The sequence below is a fragment of the Colletotrichum lupini genome, chromosome 1 (assembly GCF_023278565.1).
Source record: "Colletotrichum lupini chromosome 1, complete sequence".
NCBI lineage: Eukaryota > Fungi > Ascomycota > Sordariomycetes > Glomerellales > Glomerellaceae > Colletotrichum > Colletotrichum lupini.
Window position 1 is genome coordinate 430,911 of NC_064672.1, and position 17,663 is coordinate 448,573.

General features: G+C 45.7%; 5 protein-coding genes across 5 annotated transcripts; all 5 read left to right on the top strand.

Moving 5' to 3' along the window:
• Positions 1-3,782: 3,782 nt before the first annotated feature.
• On the top strand, positions 3,783-5,420 carry CLUP02_00130 (major facilitator superfamily transporter; the record flags this gene model as incomplete). Its single annotated transcript, XM_049279182.1, has 7 exons — positions 3,783-3,883; positions 4,378-4,502; positions 4,556-4,606; positions 4,673-4,755; positions 4,814-4,991; positions 5,057-5,157; positions 5,232-5,420. Coding segments are annotated over 7 exons (828 nt in total), but the record flags the coding sequence as incomplete, so codon positions are not given.
• Positions 5,421-6,618: 1,198 nt separating this feature from the next.
• Positions 6,619-7,600, top strand: CLUP02_00131 (uncharacterized protein; the record flags this gene model as incomplete). The annotated part of the gene is made up of 2 exons (XM_049279183.1): positions 6,619-6,654; positions 6,713-7,600. The coding sequence occupies 2 exons, from the start codon at positions 6,619-6,621 to the stop codon at positions 7,598-7,600; spliced, it is 924 nt and encodes a 307-aa protein (XP_049135140.1).
• Positions 7,601-9,494: 1,894 nt separating this feature from the next.
• Positions 9,495-11,889, top strand: CLUP02_00132 (phosphate-repressible phosphate permease; the record flags this gene model as incomplete). Its single annotated transcript, XM_049279184.1, has 5 exons — positions 9,495-9,558; positions 9,943-10,047; positions 10,116-10,265; positions 10,322-11,632; positions 11,687-11,889. The coding sequence occupies 5 exons, from the start codon at positions 9,495-9,497 to the stop codon at positions 11,887-11,889; spliced, it is 1,833 nt and encodes a 610-aa protein (XP_049135141.1).
• A 657-nt stretch (positions 11,890-12,546) lies between these two features.
• CLUP02_00133 (uncharacterized protein) lies at positions 12,547-14,622 on the top strand (the record flags this gene model as incomplete). Its single annotated transcript, XM_049279185.1, has 1 exon — positions 12,547-14,622. One exon carries the CDS (start codon positions 12,547-12,549, stop codon positions 14,620-14,622), a length of 2,076 nt encoding a protein of 691 aa, XP_049135142.1.
• Positions 14,623-15,266: 644 nt separating this feature from the next.
• On the top strand, positions 15,267-16,560 carry CLUP02_00134 (uncharacterized protein; the record flags this gene model as incomplete). The annotated part of the gene is made up of 4 exons (XM_049279186.1): positions 15,267-15,420; positions 15,491-15,889; positions 15,949-16,319; positions 16,375-16,560. 4 exons carry the CDS (start codon positions 15,267-15,269, stop codon positions 16,558-16,560), a joined length of 1,110 nt encoding a protein of 369 aa, XP_049135143.1.
• Positions 16,561-17,663: the final 1,103 nt, after the last annotated feature.

The window sequence follows — 17,663 nt, forward strand, 5'->3', positions numbered from 1 at the left end:
AAATAGGAGGTATTCGTTAGGGGATTTTTAAAGTATTATGCTTAATACTAATACTATAGAATTCTTAATTATAAGCTACTTTTAACTCTTTATATTATAATAGTAACGACCCGAAGTTATTTTTAATATTTCTAGAGCTAGCGAGGTAGGTATTTAATTTAGTAATAATAAACCCATAAGGTTATTAAAATTTACGGTCGTTAGTACCCTATTTAGTAATATTATTTTTTACGTTTTGCTAACTAATACTCCTTTTTTATATTACTTAAGGGATATAGATAAGCTAGGAGTATATTTTAATAATATTAATAACCTACTAGTTAAGGGAAATATTATAATACTTATTATTTATAAATAGGGATACCCTTAGCTTCTGCTCTTTAATAATAAGAAAGTTATTATTAACTACCTAATGGAGGGCGAATTATATTACTTATATTAGCGCTTTAGTTACTTTTTAGTTCCTCGTTTTTTAAAGCTACTTTAGTAGTTTAGTAATAATATAAAGATCGTAGCCCTTAAAAAGCTTATAAAGATTTATTCATAATATTAATTTAACGCTACTACTCCTAGCCGATTTAAATTTACTTTGCGAGATAATTATAATTTTAACTATAAAGTCGTAATTAACGTAATATACTTAATAAATTATAAGGGTACTAATTAATTAGTATTTTACGTTATTAATATTACTACTTTTTTTTAAGTAGTAAGGTTCTTTGCGGATATAATTACGAAGTATATATAGGAGGCTTTTTAGCTATATTAAATTAATATTTACCTCGGTCCACTAGATTAGATTATTATAAATACTAATAAGAACTTTAGTGCCGTAAAGTTTAAATTCTTTACTAAATTTATATTTATTAAGGTTAAAGAAGTACTTATCGAAGTTTATAATAGTATTAATAAGGCTAAGAAATACTACGCAGTATTTAAAAAGGTATACGATATTATTTAAAATAAGTACTTATTAATAAGCGTAGAGGTTATATTTTAAGTTATAATTAAGGTAATTAATAATATAATTAGCTTAAATAGCCTCGTTTTTATACTCTTCGTTTTTAGAGCTTTTTTATATATTTTTAATAAATCTTTACCGTTATTAGATATTATTTAACATATAGAGGTAGTTAAAAAAGTAATAAAGGAAGTTTATAGACTTTGTATTAGTAAGTAAGTAAGCGAGGTACTAGCTATTTAAAACGGATTAAATATTTCCTATATTATTAATCTATTATTATAATTAAATATTAAAGTTTAGTAAGAAAATAAGGGATAAAAAGGCTTATTTAAGCTCGTTTTAATAAATAGTACTACTTATATAATAAAATTACCTTACGGCTTAATAAGCTTCTAAGTTATTATAATTAAACCTTAGTACTTAAAAGAGGTCGACTCTAAGCCGCTAGCTATAATAATAAAGTACGTTAACTACTTATTAATCCCTATAGTTAACTAGTTAATTAATCATAGCGCTATTATAAACGAAGTCCTTAACGAGATTATTATTATAGTTAATAACGACCTTTTATTATAGAGTAAGAGGATTAGAAAAATATTAATATAGCGCGGCTATAGTAATACTTTTATAATTATAACTTAATTTATATTTAAAAAAGAGGTAAATTTTAAGTTAGTTACTAAGCTCCGTAATAAGGGTATTATTACTACTTTAAAAGTACTTTTTATAAAATTTATTAATAAAGAGCTTTTAGGACTAGTAAAGAGAGGGGTAATTAAATTTATTTAACTTAGCCCTAAATATAGGGATATAAAGATATTTAAGTCTCGATTTATTAACGAAATTAAGAACCTAGGACTTAACCTTATTAAAAAGTTTTACTTAGTTATATAAGGGTATAATAACGAGGGGAAAAAGGAGATCCTTATATAGTTACTAATAATTTAAAAAACTAATTAATATCTAATTTTTACCCTAGCCCCGACCCTAATTTAAAAAGGCTACGTCGTTTAGTTACGAAATATTACTTAAGTATATGTATAATTAAGCTAACCTCTTTACTATAAGGTTTTTACTTAATTATTAACTCGGATCCGTTATTTATACTCTAAGGGTACTATTTTATATATTATATAGTTATTATATAGTCTCGTAGAATTTAGTACTTATTAGTAAGTAATATATAATAAGTATTATTTAAAAATGCTCTAAATAATAATATTTACGTTCGATTTATACTTACTAGTCTCAATAAGAGAAAGCGGATTATTTATTATTATTAATATATAGACTAATAATATTATTAAACTATTAAATAAGACTTTTAGTTAAAAAGAAAAAACTAAGCTTAAGCGCGCTAAGCTACTAACTAAATTAAAATAATAACTATTAGCTAACGAGCTATTTATTTTTAATAACGGGATTATTTTATTAGAAAGTATTAATATAGTGCTTAAATAAAAGAACTAAAAGAAAAAGCTTAAGTAAGTTAACCCCTCGGTATTAAATACTAAATAATAATTCGTTAAGTAACGAGCTCGAGGTACTTATATTATATTAATTTACTAATTAGAAGTAGCTTTTAATATATCGTTTATTATTTAATATTAAGTAGATCCGTTATTTATTAATTACGCTATGCTAAACCGTTATATTAAATAGTAAATAGAATACTTAGACCGAGGGCTTATATTCGTATTATTAAATCTAACTATAGCTAAACTCTTTATCTTTATAAATAAGTTATTCGCGAATAATACTAATTATATTTTATAATTAAGTTATATTATTATTTTTATGAATAAAAAATAGACTAACGAGAGCTTTATAATTAATAATAATATTATTTACTATAGCTCTACGAAGAGTAAAAGGATTATTTAGAGCGTATTAGTATTAGAGGTTTACGGAATAGTTATAGGCGTTAACGTTACTTATACTATTTTAATTACCTTAGACCTTATTACTAAATAACTCGACGTTCTAAAGATCTTTATTATAGTTTATATAAATTTATATTTATTATATAAATACCTCGTTAAGCTAGGTATTACGAAAAAAAAAGCGCTTTATAATAAATATTATAATACTTAAGTAATTATATAAACGCCGTAAGCTTTGCGAGATTTATTAAATTAATAGTAATAATAACCTAACTAATAGGTTTATAAAAAGTATATTAAATAAGTTCTTTAAACGATTCGTTAATAAAGGAATTATTATACTTAAAATAGAAGGATAAGTAATACGTAGTTAAAATAGTAATATATTATAAGTAATAAGTTGTTTAGTAAACGTATATACTTCTCGGGCTTTAGTTTAGAGAGAAACGTACGTATTCGGGGCGTAGTTAGACTAATAAAAAGCTTTTTTTTAACTACGCTAAATTTAACAATTTTTAAGGAGTATAGGTATATAAATTATATATATTAAAGGATTAGGAAGTAATTAAAAAGAGGGGATATTAAAATTTCTATATAAATAATTATAATAGAAGCTATACTAAAATTTTAATATACGGCTTTAGGTATTTTTAAATAGGGGATTAACTATAGATTTTATTATTAGTTCTCGCTAGCGGGGGACCTAGCCCCTATTTTAGCTTTTTTTATTATAAAAGTAAAAGACTATTAATATTAGATTATGAGGTAGAAAAGGGGCCTTATTAAGTAGTTAGGTAGGGGTGGTAGGTAGGTAGTCTGGGCCCGTATAGACGGACCCTTTTACTTACCTATACTTACTAAGGGACCGCGGGCTCTGCCCACGATCTTCCCCTCTTATATATACGCAATAGACCTATATTAACCTATTAACTTAGTTGCGACCAAAAGGTCTGACCTGCCTACGTGTATACCAAAACTTCACATTCGCGACTGCCGGGGTCAAAGATGTCAATCAACTTTACGTGTTCCGCTTCTTGTAAGTTGCATTATTGCCAGGCCATCGCCATTCACGTCTGTCAATAAATCACTGACCCCGCTTCAGCGTTGGTCTGTTTGAAGCAGGGCACTTCCCAGCCGTCATGTATGTATGTTCTAGTTACTATAAGCCGCACGAACTGGCGCGGCGCAACACACTGATCCAAGTATTCACTTCTGTCGGACCACTTTTCTCCGGCTTCCTGATGGCCGCTGTCTATGCTAGCTTAGACGGAAAGAGTGGTCTCCCAGGCTGGCGATGGATGTATATGTAAGTGAACAGAAACCCCTTCTTACAGCCCAGTAAATGGGGAAATCATGCTGACAGAAAGGTCAGTGTTTGCGGGTGCATATCCCTACCTTGTGCGATATGGACGGCATTTGCCATGCCACAGCTTCCTTCCCGGGCTAAAGCGAACTGGTATGCACGATCTGAATCATTCCCGTAGAAGGGCAACACCGTTGCAACACTAATATGATGATGTATTCTCTTAGGATCTTCACCGAGAAGGAAGTCGAGCTCGCCCGCGCTAGAATGCCTACCGAAGTCAAACCTTACACTGGATTGTTCAAGTGGAAGGATATCAAGCGATGGCACACGACGTGGCACGTCTACCTCTGTAAGAGATCCATGCCGCCAGCGAAAACGTTTAGTGAGAGCTGACACATAAAGTCCCGCTATTCTTTACGTTCCTTGCTCAACTAGGCCAGTCCGGAGGATCAAGTAAGTTGACACATGAATAATGTTGCTCGTCAGAGAGCAGTCACTTACTGTCCGTACTTAATATAGTGATCTTCTGGGTCAAGAGCTACAACGTGACTGGAAAGCCGCCACGATTTTCCGTAGCAGAGATCAACATCATCCCACTTGGAGTGAGTTTCCAGCACCTGAAGTATTACTCAACCACATCGGAGCTCACGCTCCTAATAGATCAATATTATTTCCATTTTCGCCACTCTTGTCAACTCATGGGTTTCGGACAGCTTGCCTGGAGCAGCTCGATGGCCCGGTATGTTGTTCGCCAGCACCATGGCTATCATCTTTCCCATTGCACTGGCAGCTACACCTGTGCATCCAGCGAACATTGCAACTCGATGGGCATTGTATTGTAAGCCTCTCAATCTATTTCGCCGCACAACTTACCACAATTTGCTTACTTTTTCCCTTCAAAAGACCTCACCGCACTTTCAAGCACATGCGCCGGCATCACATGGACATGGGTGAATGAGACAAACCGGCACGACCCCGAAAAGCGGGCATATGTGTCTGCAATGGTTTGTCTTACTATTTTCAACTTGTATCTACTACTTACATGTAAATCTGAGCTAACGTCAAACGTCACTATCAGATGAACGCGTTCGCCTACATTTTCACGGCGTGGGTGCCCATCTTCACTTTCCCTGCCAACCTTCAGCCTTTCATCGTGACTGGCAACTACATCACAGCTGGATTCGGAGCAGCTGCCGCAGTGACTGTACTCGTCATCCGACACTTTTACAATCGAGATCTGAAGACGCAAAGCGAGCTCAAATTCTGAAAGCCTGTCAGCTTCAGAAGTTCAGAGCTGTAGAGGCATCTTCTGGTCAAGAAGCTTGCGTTGATGCTCATGGGACTCCTTTACATGTAATTCAACCAGATGGTGTGCGTACTAAAGGGCAATAATGGATGCCTCTCTGGAATAAAGTAGTCTGTTTCGGCGATTCCATTATTAACACCGTAATGCTTACTATATCTGATCATTTTTTCTCCTGAATGATGGTATTCATTACCAGTCTATACGTATCTGTCGTAAAGTAGTCCCAAGCCCAAGACCTGGATGCCGCAGATGTCGCGGTCCAAGACGTGACCGTGATTGGCGCGCTTACTCCCATCTTGTTTAGAATCTCAGCACCAACATCAAACATGATAAAGGCCAGCCAATGATGATTGGCGAACATCAAGCGAACCCAATCATGGTTGTACTGCTGTGCGCTAACTGGTCTCGGTACCTACTTTTCAGCGTGGATCCTCCAACGCCGGGACGTCACCACACTTGAGCGGCATCCCATGGCTGCATGCCAACCCCATCGACGCACGATTATTCTGCTGCAGCATCCCCAGATTGTAAGACTAAAACAAGGAGATTTAAGCCCTCCAACCTCTGGGTACCCCACGCCAGTTGCGTACGAGAAGGAGTGCCGTGTAGATCACTGGGGCAGAGGAAGTGCTTAGCGCTACCCTGTTTCTTCCGGTCCATGAACTTGACCTCCCCGCTCGTCCATCTTCCCGCCAGCGGCCGTGTTGCCGATATGAACTTATAAGAAGGAAGAAGTTACCCGCAGAGAGCGAAATGGATTGGTTAGTACCGAAACGCTGTCAAGCGTTTCTGGGAAGGAAAAGCGAAGTTCGAGCACTCGTGAGAATCACAACGAAGTCGAGGGGGGATGTCCCAGGGTATGGAATGGCATGCAAGACAGGTGATAACGTTATGCTATTGTTCGTCAAGTCTTACTCGCCAACTATGGTGTGATTTGGCTGACCCAATGAGCTCATCCCTGTCCCAGGAACCTATAACGTTATACCCCAAGGACTGCGCTATTCAATGGAGTTTTAACGGCGACCGATGTGAACATGACTGATGTTAAGCTGTTATAAATACAACGATGGGAAGCCTTAGATCAAAACGTGGCCATAATCAACAATTTTAGGGAAAAGTCTGTTCTTCTCCTACCTACTTTGAATTGCATCTTGCCAACATGATGAAAGCCATCAAGCATGTTGCCGTCATTGGTGTAAGTCGCTGATATAATTACTATCAATTTTACTCACAATTTCTGACCAATCCGAAAGGCAACCGGCGCATTGGGAGAGATTCTCATCCCAGCACTCCTGCAAGCTGATTTCGAGGTGACATGCATCACTCGACCCGGCAGCCAAAAGAGCCTTCCCGCCGGTGTGCACGTAAGATCCTCCGACTACTCGAATGTCGAAGCTCTCACACAGGCTCTGGGAGGTCAAGACGCCGTTGTCGAGGCTTTCAATCCAGCAGCCGCATCCTATCAGACCAACATCCTGCAAGCAGCCTCGGCCACCGGAGTCAGGCACATCATCACCCCAGACTTCAGTGGTAATACGTTCCATCCCAACGCCAAAGATGCTCTAATCTTCGGTCCGAAGTTGGCAGCTCAGCGTGAAATTGAATGTGCCGTCGCCGAGTCAAACGGGTCGTTGTCATGGACGGCCATTATAACTGGTCCATGGTACGACTGGACAATCGAGCGTGGAATCTTCTGGATCAACCAAGAACGACGAACCATCACTCGCTATGGTTCCGGACACCAGAAATGCAGCATCAGTCGTCGGGCACTCAATGGCGAGGCCTTAGTCGCTGTGTTGTCTAACCCTGAGAGATACCAGAACAGGGCTGCCTATTTTGCCAGCCACACTGTATCGGCAAATCATCTGATTGCACTGGTTGAAGATCTTGGTCTCGAGGGTTGGGAAACTGTTGACGTGACATTTGACGGGTTTGCAGACGAGGCTCGTGCTTTGTGGCGGGAGGATACAGAAAAGGGAGTCGAGGACAGACTCAACTCCAGGGCATATGCCGCCCTTTCCACCGTGGCGCTGCTGGATGGAGATAATAACTACGGTTCCAACTTCGAGGACCAAGTTGAGTCCGGATGGGATGAAGGCGAGCGCGCGCTGAAGGACAGCCTGAAGAGACTTCTCGCGTAAGTCTTGTTGGTAGACTTTAACTTAACAACGATCAAAGGCAAGTTTTACGATACTTCACAAAGTGTGCGCGTCAAATACCTATTATTCTAGAGTAAAACTGAAGATGCTGATTTTCTCACCCACAATACAAATGAGAATACAGCTGCGAATTGTACAGATATAATCCAAAACCTGCACTAGAGTATGAGGTTTCAAAAAACGTAACGGCAGCCGGCTACCGGCACGAGGCGATGTTGGTAACACTTGAATGATCTACATAACTACACAGGGCTTGCCGACCAACAAGCACAGCTAAAGACTACAGGCTGTGGAGGAGAGACCACGAGCCTCGGGCCGCAAGTGTGATTCGTTGATGGAAAGGTGATCACTCACTTTGGGTCATTCTTAGGTTTCTTGGCCAGGGGATAGCGTGTGACAGCCAATACCAGGCTGCCGGACTTATTCGCAAAAGCCACACGTAAGCGGTATTGGATGTTGGCTACTTGGTTGACAAATCGCTACGGATTAAGGCACGTATGGCTCGTAAAACACTGTCTAGCCAGTCGGTTGGGATCCCAGCGTTAGACCTGAGGAAGTGGATTGGGAGATTGCTGCTGGCGGAAGAGCGCAAGTGAGGGAAGGCCGGAGATTGAGCTGCATCAGGAAACATTAGAGTGGAGGAGCTCTTGAGAAGAGCCAGTTATGGCAGTCAGTTGATCGTGTCTATTTGGCCAAGGGGCCGATACGGGGCGTGGGCGAAGTTGGGCGCTGACATTTGATGGGATACGGTTGACTGGCTAAGCCGTTCCAAAGGTGTTGGTGTTCTTGGCCCCTTGGCTGCTTGGCGGCGGGCACAGGATTTATAGAAAAAATACGCTGTCAAAGAAGAACAGGTCTGATGGTGCTGGCGACTCAGTTGCGATGTTGAAGATGAGAAGCTCTGGGGATGCAGCCGGGGAAAATCCACAGAAAAGTACGGGACCCAGCACGTGGTGGATTGGGGACTGGTGATTCGGCAGTTGCGAAGTCGGAAGTGGGGCCGCCATGCTCCTGCCAGCAGCGCTTGGCGCTTGGCGCTTCCTGAGAGCCTATCTTGGCGCTTGACCGCGCCAAGTCGCTTCGGGTGCGCCACACAACTGGATCTCGGTCGATGCTTTAGGAAGGATGCGGCGAGGATGTATCTCCTTCCGCCCTTGACGACCTGACATCGTCCGTTTGTATAGCGGCAGCTTCAACGTCCAACATTCGACTTTGCCCTTCTTCAAGTTTCAGGCGCCATCTTCACTGGGGGCTCGGCGAGAAAAAGCCAATGCCCGACTGTTACCGATTCCGTTGGCTGCCCTTGACCACGCAGGATTTTCTTGGATGGATTTGTGGATTCCCTCTTCACGCTCCCACTCCATCGCCTCGAGAAGTATCCCCGCGAGGCCGATATCCTCCCAAAAGCTCAAGTTCCGCCAAATATGCGACGTTGTTTACGACACGTGGGACGCCTCAGAACATGCCTTGCTACTTCTAGACTTCCTTATTCAGCCTTTCGATACCCATCCATCCCGCCCCATGCAGGTTCATGTCAGCCAGCCTCTTCAGTAGGTTGAACTTGGCATCTACTTTCTCCCCCTCATTGGGGTGTTCACCGTGGCTTTTTGTGCCGAAGGGGCCTGCGGAAACCTGTGCAGAAAGGCGTTCGAGCCGCAATAATTCAGAAACCTTCGAAATCCCGCCGATGAAAGTCTTCTTTGCACTGAATGTCATTCTGATAATGATGAGTGGCAACTATAGATTTCGTCAGATTCACACACACCAAATGCTTCTCTTCTCTGTGGAAATGGGACCTCTGACATAGGATTGGCTGCAGCGAACTCTGCAACCAAGCAAGACAGCATGGCTACATGCTACGGGGACCAACCCACAGATGAACCATGCCGGCAACATTGCAGATTGCGGGTGTGGCGAGTACTATTGGGTGGGTTGGGTCGGTACGTCTCTAACAATCGAATGTGCCTCACCTGTGTTGCCTCTGCTGATGGCGTGTAGCCACTTCCTCGTCTAGGTCCGGGCATCACACACCGAGAGTCCCCCGGCGGGAAGGGGGCACATGTACATCCTAGCAGGTGGACATGGATGGATTGCGCAGAAGCAACGTCTTGGCTATTCCGCTATCTGGTATATATGCCAGAGTCGATCCCAAAGTCCACCTTCCTGCTCCTACACTGCTCGGACATCCTTCTCTCTCCGACCTTGCTACCCGCGTCAAAGCCAGGGTATTCCATCCATCATACCTTACCATCCTTTGAGGCACGTTGACCTAGTCTTCAGTTGGAATCATCATATCGATCATCTTCATCTTTCCCGGACATCAGGCGTTGCACAACCTGTGCAAAAGAAAGTCGAGATGCCTCTTCATCAGTATGACTACATTTTCGCCATTGGCACCATCTTCGCATTCCTTGATGCGTGGAACATTGGTACGTAACTCCAAAATTAGAAATCTGTTTGTCTAGCCATGTCCAAGCTGACTCTTGGGTACTGGTAGGTGCCAATGATGTTGCCAATTCATGGGCAACCTCGGTCTCGTCACGATCTATTTCTTACATTCAAGCTATGACCCTCGGATCCATCCTCGAGTTCGCCGGCTCGGTTGGTGTCGGCGCCCGTGTCGCAGACACCATTCGAACGAAGATTGGTAGGATATCTGTTCTTTTGATTAACAATGACGCCCAGGCTGATCATCTGACGCAGTGAATATCGACCTATTCGAGAACGATCCGGCTCTCCTCATGCTTGGAATGACCTGTGCGATTGTGGCTTCCTCGATTTACCTTACCTTTTGCACCAAGATCGGTCTCCCGGTATCAACTACTCACTCCATCATGGGAGGCGTCATTGGCATGGGTATCGCACTTATTGGTGCCGACAACATTCATTGGGTCTCCCCTAGCGGCGGCATCGACTCTGGCGTAGTTTCAGTCTTCCTTGCATGGATCATCGCTCCTGGTATCTCGGGTGCATTCGCAGCCATCATCTTCACCATTACAAAATACGGCGTCATGTTGCGGAAGAACCCAGTCATGAAGGGACTGGCTCTCGTTCCTGTGTACTTTGGTATTACCGCTTCCCTCTTGACCATGCTGATTGTTTGGAAGGGTGGGTCTATCAAAGTTACTTTCAACGATGCCGAAACTGCCGGAATGATCATCGGTGTTGGTGCCGCCTGGGCTCTCCTCATCACAATATTCTTTCTCCCCTGGCTCTATCGTGTGGTAGTCAAGGACGATTGGCAACTGCGTTGGTATCACATTGCCCTGGGCCCGCTTCTGCTCCGCCGTCCCGAGCCACCTGTTCAGCCCGAAGGCTACGGCGGTGGAATCCGCGACTTCTATGCCGGGCACATGACCAAAGAGGAGCTAGAGGTTGCTCGCAGCGGTGGTGTTGTTCGAAGCCCTAGCAACGACATCGAGACTGGCTCTGCTGATGGCGAGAAGAAGGTCGTCCAAGGATCCACCGACTCCCCTGCGACCAATATTCCCCGTAAGGACTACGTCCACAAGCCCATCGTTGGCCCCCGTCCCGAAGGTCCCTGGCACAACGGCGACGTTCTTTTCTGGATGGTAAAGAAAGTCTTCCTGTCTGGTGTCGATCAGGACATTATCAACATGCAAAAGAAGGAGAGTGTGCTCACTGGCGATTTGGAGGAGATGCACGCCCGTGTCCAACACTACGACAACAAGGCTGAATTCCTGTACTCGTTCATGCAAGTCATGACTGCATGCACCGCCTCGTTCACGCACGGCGCCAACGACGTTGCCAATGCCATTGGACCCTACGCTACCATCTTTCAAATTTGGAACACTGGCGTTCTCTCTGGCAGCAAATCTGAGGTTCCAATCTGGATTCTCTGCTTCGGCGGTGCTGGTATCGCTCTTGGTATCTGGACGTACGGATACAACATTATGCGCAACCTCGGCAACCGCTTGACCCTTCACTCTCCCGCCCGTGGTTTCTCCATGGAGTTGGGTGCTGCTTGCACAATTATCTTGGCTACACGTCTCAGTAAGTCAACGAACTCATCTTGACCATGCTCAAGCATCGCTGACTGTGATACAGAACTTCCTGTATCTACTACACAGTGCATCACTGGTGCGACCGTAGGTGTCGGCCTTTGCTCCGGCACTTGGCGATCAATCAACTGGCGTATGGTTGGCTGGATCTACATGGGTTGGATTATCACGCTGCCTACCGCTGGTATCATTTCTGGATGTCTCGCAGGCGTCATCGTCAACGCTCCCCGCTGGGGTATGGGAAGCTGAAAGATTCTGGCTGCTGAACCATCTTTCCGCAGACTCATGTGTCGTCCGGCATGTTTGGCTGTGCCGTTGAGAGTGGCAACAGTGTGAAGCTCGGATGTCAAGAGCACATGGAATCAGAAAAGGTTTCTTCTAGTCTACGAATGGCTCATACCCTCACTAGTATAGATAATAGTAGCAACTAATGCATTTCTATTGAGAAGGACGAGATGTGAAAAGTGGCAAGAGTTCAGATGATCGGCTGAGGAGCGTCATTCTCGTGTGCCTTCAAGTGGTGGCGCTCATCTCCAATCGGACCTAGCACGGTGCTAGAATGCCAGTGCATAGATATTGCTGTATTAACTGGTATAGCTTGGATCATTAGGTCATGTAAGGCTAAACCGCGAGTGAAGTGAGCTTCTCGACAATCTTCCGGTGTTCTGCCAAGGAAACAAGCTAGTCATGGAAACAAAGTTAAGCTTAGAATCATGTTGCAGACCTTCGTCCAATCTCCAACCCCCGCTTCGCTCGCCTCATTCGCCTGGCTGTCTCATTTAGGCGAGGCTAATGGTCGGATTATTCTTTAAATGAAATAGAAAGACTTTCGGTGGGAGGAAACAGTACCTCTTTGTTGACTGGAGAATGGCAGGCAGCAGGGCGCTGTCAACAGCACAAGTCAAGATGCGCCATCTATTTCTGCTGCCGATCGCCCTATTAAGTCCGCTTTGTTTCTGTTCACCTTCCGTCTCAGGTCTTGATTGGCCAGGTAATAGAGCCCTGCCATTGTTTCCAGAGATTGCGAAGGAGATAGACTATGCCAAGCTCACTGCACTTTCTGGTGATGAGCAGATTCTCTTGGTCTCGCTCCAAGGACTGGTCAACAGACGGCAACCACGACTGTACCTTTATTGGTCGCAGGATTCTGCCTTTCCGGATGACGAGGTCAACGAGGCCTGGCTGCGGCACCTCCAGACTGAAGGATATCGTAGCGCCGATACGACGAGCAGTCCTCTACAACTGATTGATAAGTACAAGTCTGAGATTCGGGGTGCCATTATCTACGACACGAAATTGCCAGACACGATTAATCTGGCTTCAACACTTGCCGGTCTTCATGGCGCTGTCCTGGCGACTGAAGAACTGGCCCGACGCTTCAACATCTCCATCACGGAAGACTTGCGAGGCCGGTTCAAGAACAAATTCGAGCTTTACGATCATGCAGCCCGGGAGGTGTGGCCCAAGGTTACTGACCGCATCATCACGGCTATCAAGCCACTTTCGACCATATTGTATGCCAATAGGACGTGGACCACACTTTTAAAGGCGAACTCGTCCGTCACAGACTCTTCGAACAACGGCACATACACTGCAGATTTGTCGTCATTTATTAATGGCAACGGGACGGTCTATGTCAATATTACAGACGCTTTCCCTGCAGACGGCTATGGTCCTTCTGTCTACCGCGTCAAGGTGACTGGCGACGGAAACAAAACCATAGCAGACTTCACTCCCGGTGAAGGAGAAGAAGACTCCTTCCTGTTCGATGACGGCGGCTCGCACCTGGCAGACTACCCAGGAGGCTGGCGCTTCGCAGACGGCGCATCCGCAATGATTTACAAATTTGACGTTCCACCTCAGACAACTCAACTAACCCTCACTCTGTCCATGTGGAATCAGTTTCTCGTTTCGGCAACGTCGGCGCGACCGGGCTACTACAAGGTCAACTCCATCTTCCGCGACTACATCGTCAGCACGGCGGCTCCCTGCATATGGTTGGACAGTAATAGACCGCGTGAAGCCGCGCTGCTCGACAAACTCCTTCGCCAATTCCAGCCCAATGCGGCCTACCTCGGCTGGTTTCCAAACGGCGATGAGATGACCGGTGTCACGCAACTCGCAAGGAACGGCTTATACGTCGCCGCCACGGACTTCTACTTCAACCCCACCATCTTCAGTGGATTCAACACCAAAAGCCAATCTCAGCAGTCTTCGATGGGGGGACCACCATGGCAACCTCCTCCGCCCCCTCCGAAAAAGACCCCTAAAGTCTTTCTGTCTCTCGTCTACCTCGAAGGCGACAACATACAGTACGACCAGCGGAGCATGTTTCAGCACTGGAACGACTCCGCGAGGGGATCAGTCCCGCTTGGCTGGACTATTAGCCCATTGCTTCGTGATATCGGCCCGGGCATCTTGTCGTATTATCAAAGGACATCCACGGAGAATGACCTGCTGATTGCCGGGCCAGACGGCGCAGGATATACGTATCCGGGTGTCTGGCCAAGACGAGCTCTCTCCACATTCTTGACTCAGAGCGGCGAGTATATGCGAGCGACACAGACAGACGAGGTCTTGTTCGTGTACGACCGCATCAACGCCACTGATAACCCGCTCACACCTGGGCTAACTCTCGACTTTCGCAATGCCGTGGGCAGGAACAATTTGCGAGGCATCTACTACGGGTCATTTGTTTCGACGGTAGATGCGCTGCAGGTGAATGTTACAGAAGGCTTCCCGGTGACAAACATGGTGAATATTGGGAACGAGGAGAGCGGTGCGGCGACGCTGCGGAATATTTCGGAGAATTGGAGGGGTCGTGGGCCTCTTTTTGTGGCCGGCGCTGTGAGCGCTTTTGATATGACACCGACCAGTGTTGCTAGTATGGTTAAGAAGTTGGGGGATGACTTTGAAGTTGTGAGGCCTGATATGTGGTTTCAGCTGTTGAGGAGGCGGGAGAGCTGGCCCGGTCTTGGGTAGGATGGTTTCCTTTCTTGAGGAGACTAGTGCCACGAGACTTTGACTGGAGCCTCTCAACGCCTCAAGATGGACTATGGGATTGCGATGCGGGATTGCGATCCGTTGTCTACAGCCTGTGAGGGATGTGGGAGCAATGTAGCGGGGTTGCGCCGGTGGGAAAGTGCTGGTGAGAGAAGGTTCTTGCATTAGATTATTGATGCTAATAAATTGGAAACTTCAATAGACATGAATGAAGCTGGACCTTATCCGCACTGATCTAGAATGCAAACACTCTTATTGAAGATGCGGAATACCTCATTTGTTGTGGTATGTGCTTGGCCAATTCATGTCAGCATCATCGCCTTCAACTTTTGTAATAAGACGGGGGTATTTCTTTGACGATATTCCCCATCACCGCTACGTCATAAAGGGGCCCCTATTATTAATATTAGTGCACTGTTTTGAGGGGGAATTTAGTTTCCTTAGGGGCCAAGCTCCAACTTCCACGGCGCTTGCAGGCTGATTAAGCAAAGGGAAAAGACAACTACTATTGCCTCAATAATTCGTGCCCGCTGAGGCTGACGTGCTTCAAATCAATATTCGGTCCTCGCAGAAAGACTCATGACTTTGTGACATCGTGGGCGTATCTTCTGATACCAGTGAACATGGCCGGACAACAAATGCAAGCTCTGGTGACCGAATCTTCGGCCGGCGGCGGCGGGTCGCCGAAGATGGTCAGGAAGCAAGTTCCGATCCCTGAACCGGCCCCGCATCAAGCTCTCGTTAAAGTGTCGCATATTGCACAAAACCCGACCGACGGTAGGTTAGACCCGTTGGTAGTCTCGATCAAGAGATAAACGTAGTATCGTTTCCTAACTTTGGTTCACAGTTCAATCTCTTGACGGCAATGCATTCGGTGACGGCGCCGTCCTTGGGTGCGACTTTGTGGGGACAGTCGAAGCGGTTGGCGACAAGTGTAGCAAGCTGTCCAAGGGCGACACTGTTGCTGGCCTAATTTGGGGAGGTCAGGAATCCTTGGTTAGCCGAGATCTACGAACAAGTTCTGATACATCGCCAGGTGAAATCAAGGGTCTTGGCGGCTATGGCGAGTACACCCTCGCGGACGACAACATCAGCTTCCGAGTCCCCAAGAACATAAGCCTGCAGGAGGCTGCTACAATACCCCTAGCTTCCATGACGGCTGAGCTAGCCCTGTTCTCCAAAGCATGCCTCGCTATTCCTCGAGAGAGCGGATCGGAGACAGCAGTCCTTATTTGGGGTGGTAGCTGTAAGCTGCTCCAAGACACGCGCTGAGCACGTGCGGTCCCTTGCTAATTCCCTTCCCAGCGAGCGTCGGCTTGTACGCCATCCAGATAGCAGCGATGCAAGGCCTCAAAGTAATCACGACGTGCAGCCCTCATCACTTCGATTGGGTCAGGTCCCTAGGCGCGAAGCATGTCTTCAGCTACCGCGATGACGACGTAATTGAGTCCATCAAAAACACGACGCCTGGCCTCAAATATGTCTTTGACACCATCGGCAACAAGTCCTCCTCCGGCCAGGCATCCCAAGCCATCGATGAGAGCGGCGGGCGGCTCTGCACCGTGCGCCCGGGGAAGGCCAACACTGAAAATGTTTCGAAGCAGACGACTGTGACCGACGTCTTGGTCTGGACTGCGTTCTTAAAGGATCATCAGTATGCTCAATTTGAATGGCCGGTAAGTTACAGTCATTGCAGGACTCCTAGTAGAGTGGTCACTGACTGGGGCTTAGGCTAGCGAGGAGGACCACAAACTCGGTACCGAGTTTTATGAAAAACTCCCGAGATGGGTAGAGGCCGGGAAGTTGAAGCCCAACAAGCCGAAGGCCATCTCTGGGGGTCTTGATGGTGTAGACGAAGGCTTCCAAGTATATCGGGATGGGGCAATCTCCGGCGAGAAGTTGGTGTATCAACTCTGAGGCCTTGAGTCAATCTGTTGCAGTTCCTATGCACACAGCCAATTGCGCAAACGATGCAAGTGAGGACATCCCGACTAATGGTTATCTACTATTCGCGATATCAACTAGAACAAACATCAATGGCCAAGGTAAGTTGGCAGCAAGGGGCTTTCCCACTCAAAGGCACTTTGTTACACTTGGCTTTTCTCGAGGACAGGTAAGCTGATTGCAGACAAGACGGCTGGTCGAGAGAGAAAGGATAAGCTTAACCTGCTGCTTGGAGACTCAGTGCCCCTAGTCAGGTCACGAAGACTGATGTCAGCATCTAACGACGGGTAAGCATGCAGCGCTCACTATTGTTCATGGGCGCCCAATGGCGACAACTCTATTTTGCGTGACAGCTTGACGAATTGACACTTGAGAGGATGACCCCGCCATTCCAGGAACCAACATAGCTCAGGTAGACCAAGGGCAGCTGTTTCCGAGCTTAAATCGCATCATGGCCGCGTTCTAGGTCAATTGATCACAGCTAGTCTTATCGCTCGGGAATAGGAGACCGCGGAAGTACGGCAAACTTATCGAGGTTTCCCGACTGCCTCCCTCATCCCGTGGTGCCGGACCCGACCGCTAAGAAAGGAATCCCTGGTCGCCTTCCAGAAGCAGCCGGCGGATCCCCGCAGCGGCAGATGGAGCCAAGATAACGCCAAGATGCTCAATTGGCCAATGCCGCAGTTCCGGAGCCGCGGTTGGGGGAAATGGGAGAGTCATTACGATTCGTGATGGTTGTGGGTGAACAGCCAACATGAGTGGACGAACGTGTAATCTGGGGAACTTTTCAAAGTCCCCAATGGCACTTTTTAAGAATCCTATCATCGGCTGACCACCGACCAGGGGCGAAATGATAAGCAGGAGAAGATGTCAAGGAGATTGTCGTACGCGTCGGGCGCATAGCGTATCGGACCATATCGCTTCCTCTCAGTCGATGCGACTCTGTGCCCTTCATACCTACATTAGTGTAACCAGCATCCGCCCTTCATAATAGCCACGATGCCGCGCCGGGCGCTACTTTCTTGGCACTCCTGGGCGTTTGCTTGTTTCCGCCGCCATCGCATCGTCGCAAACCC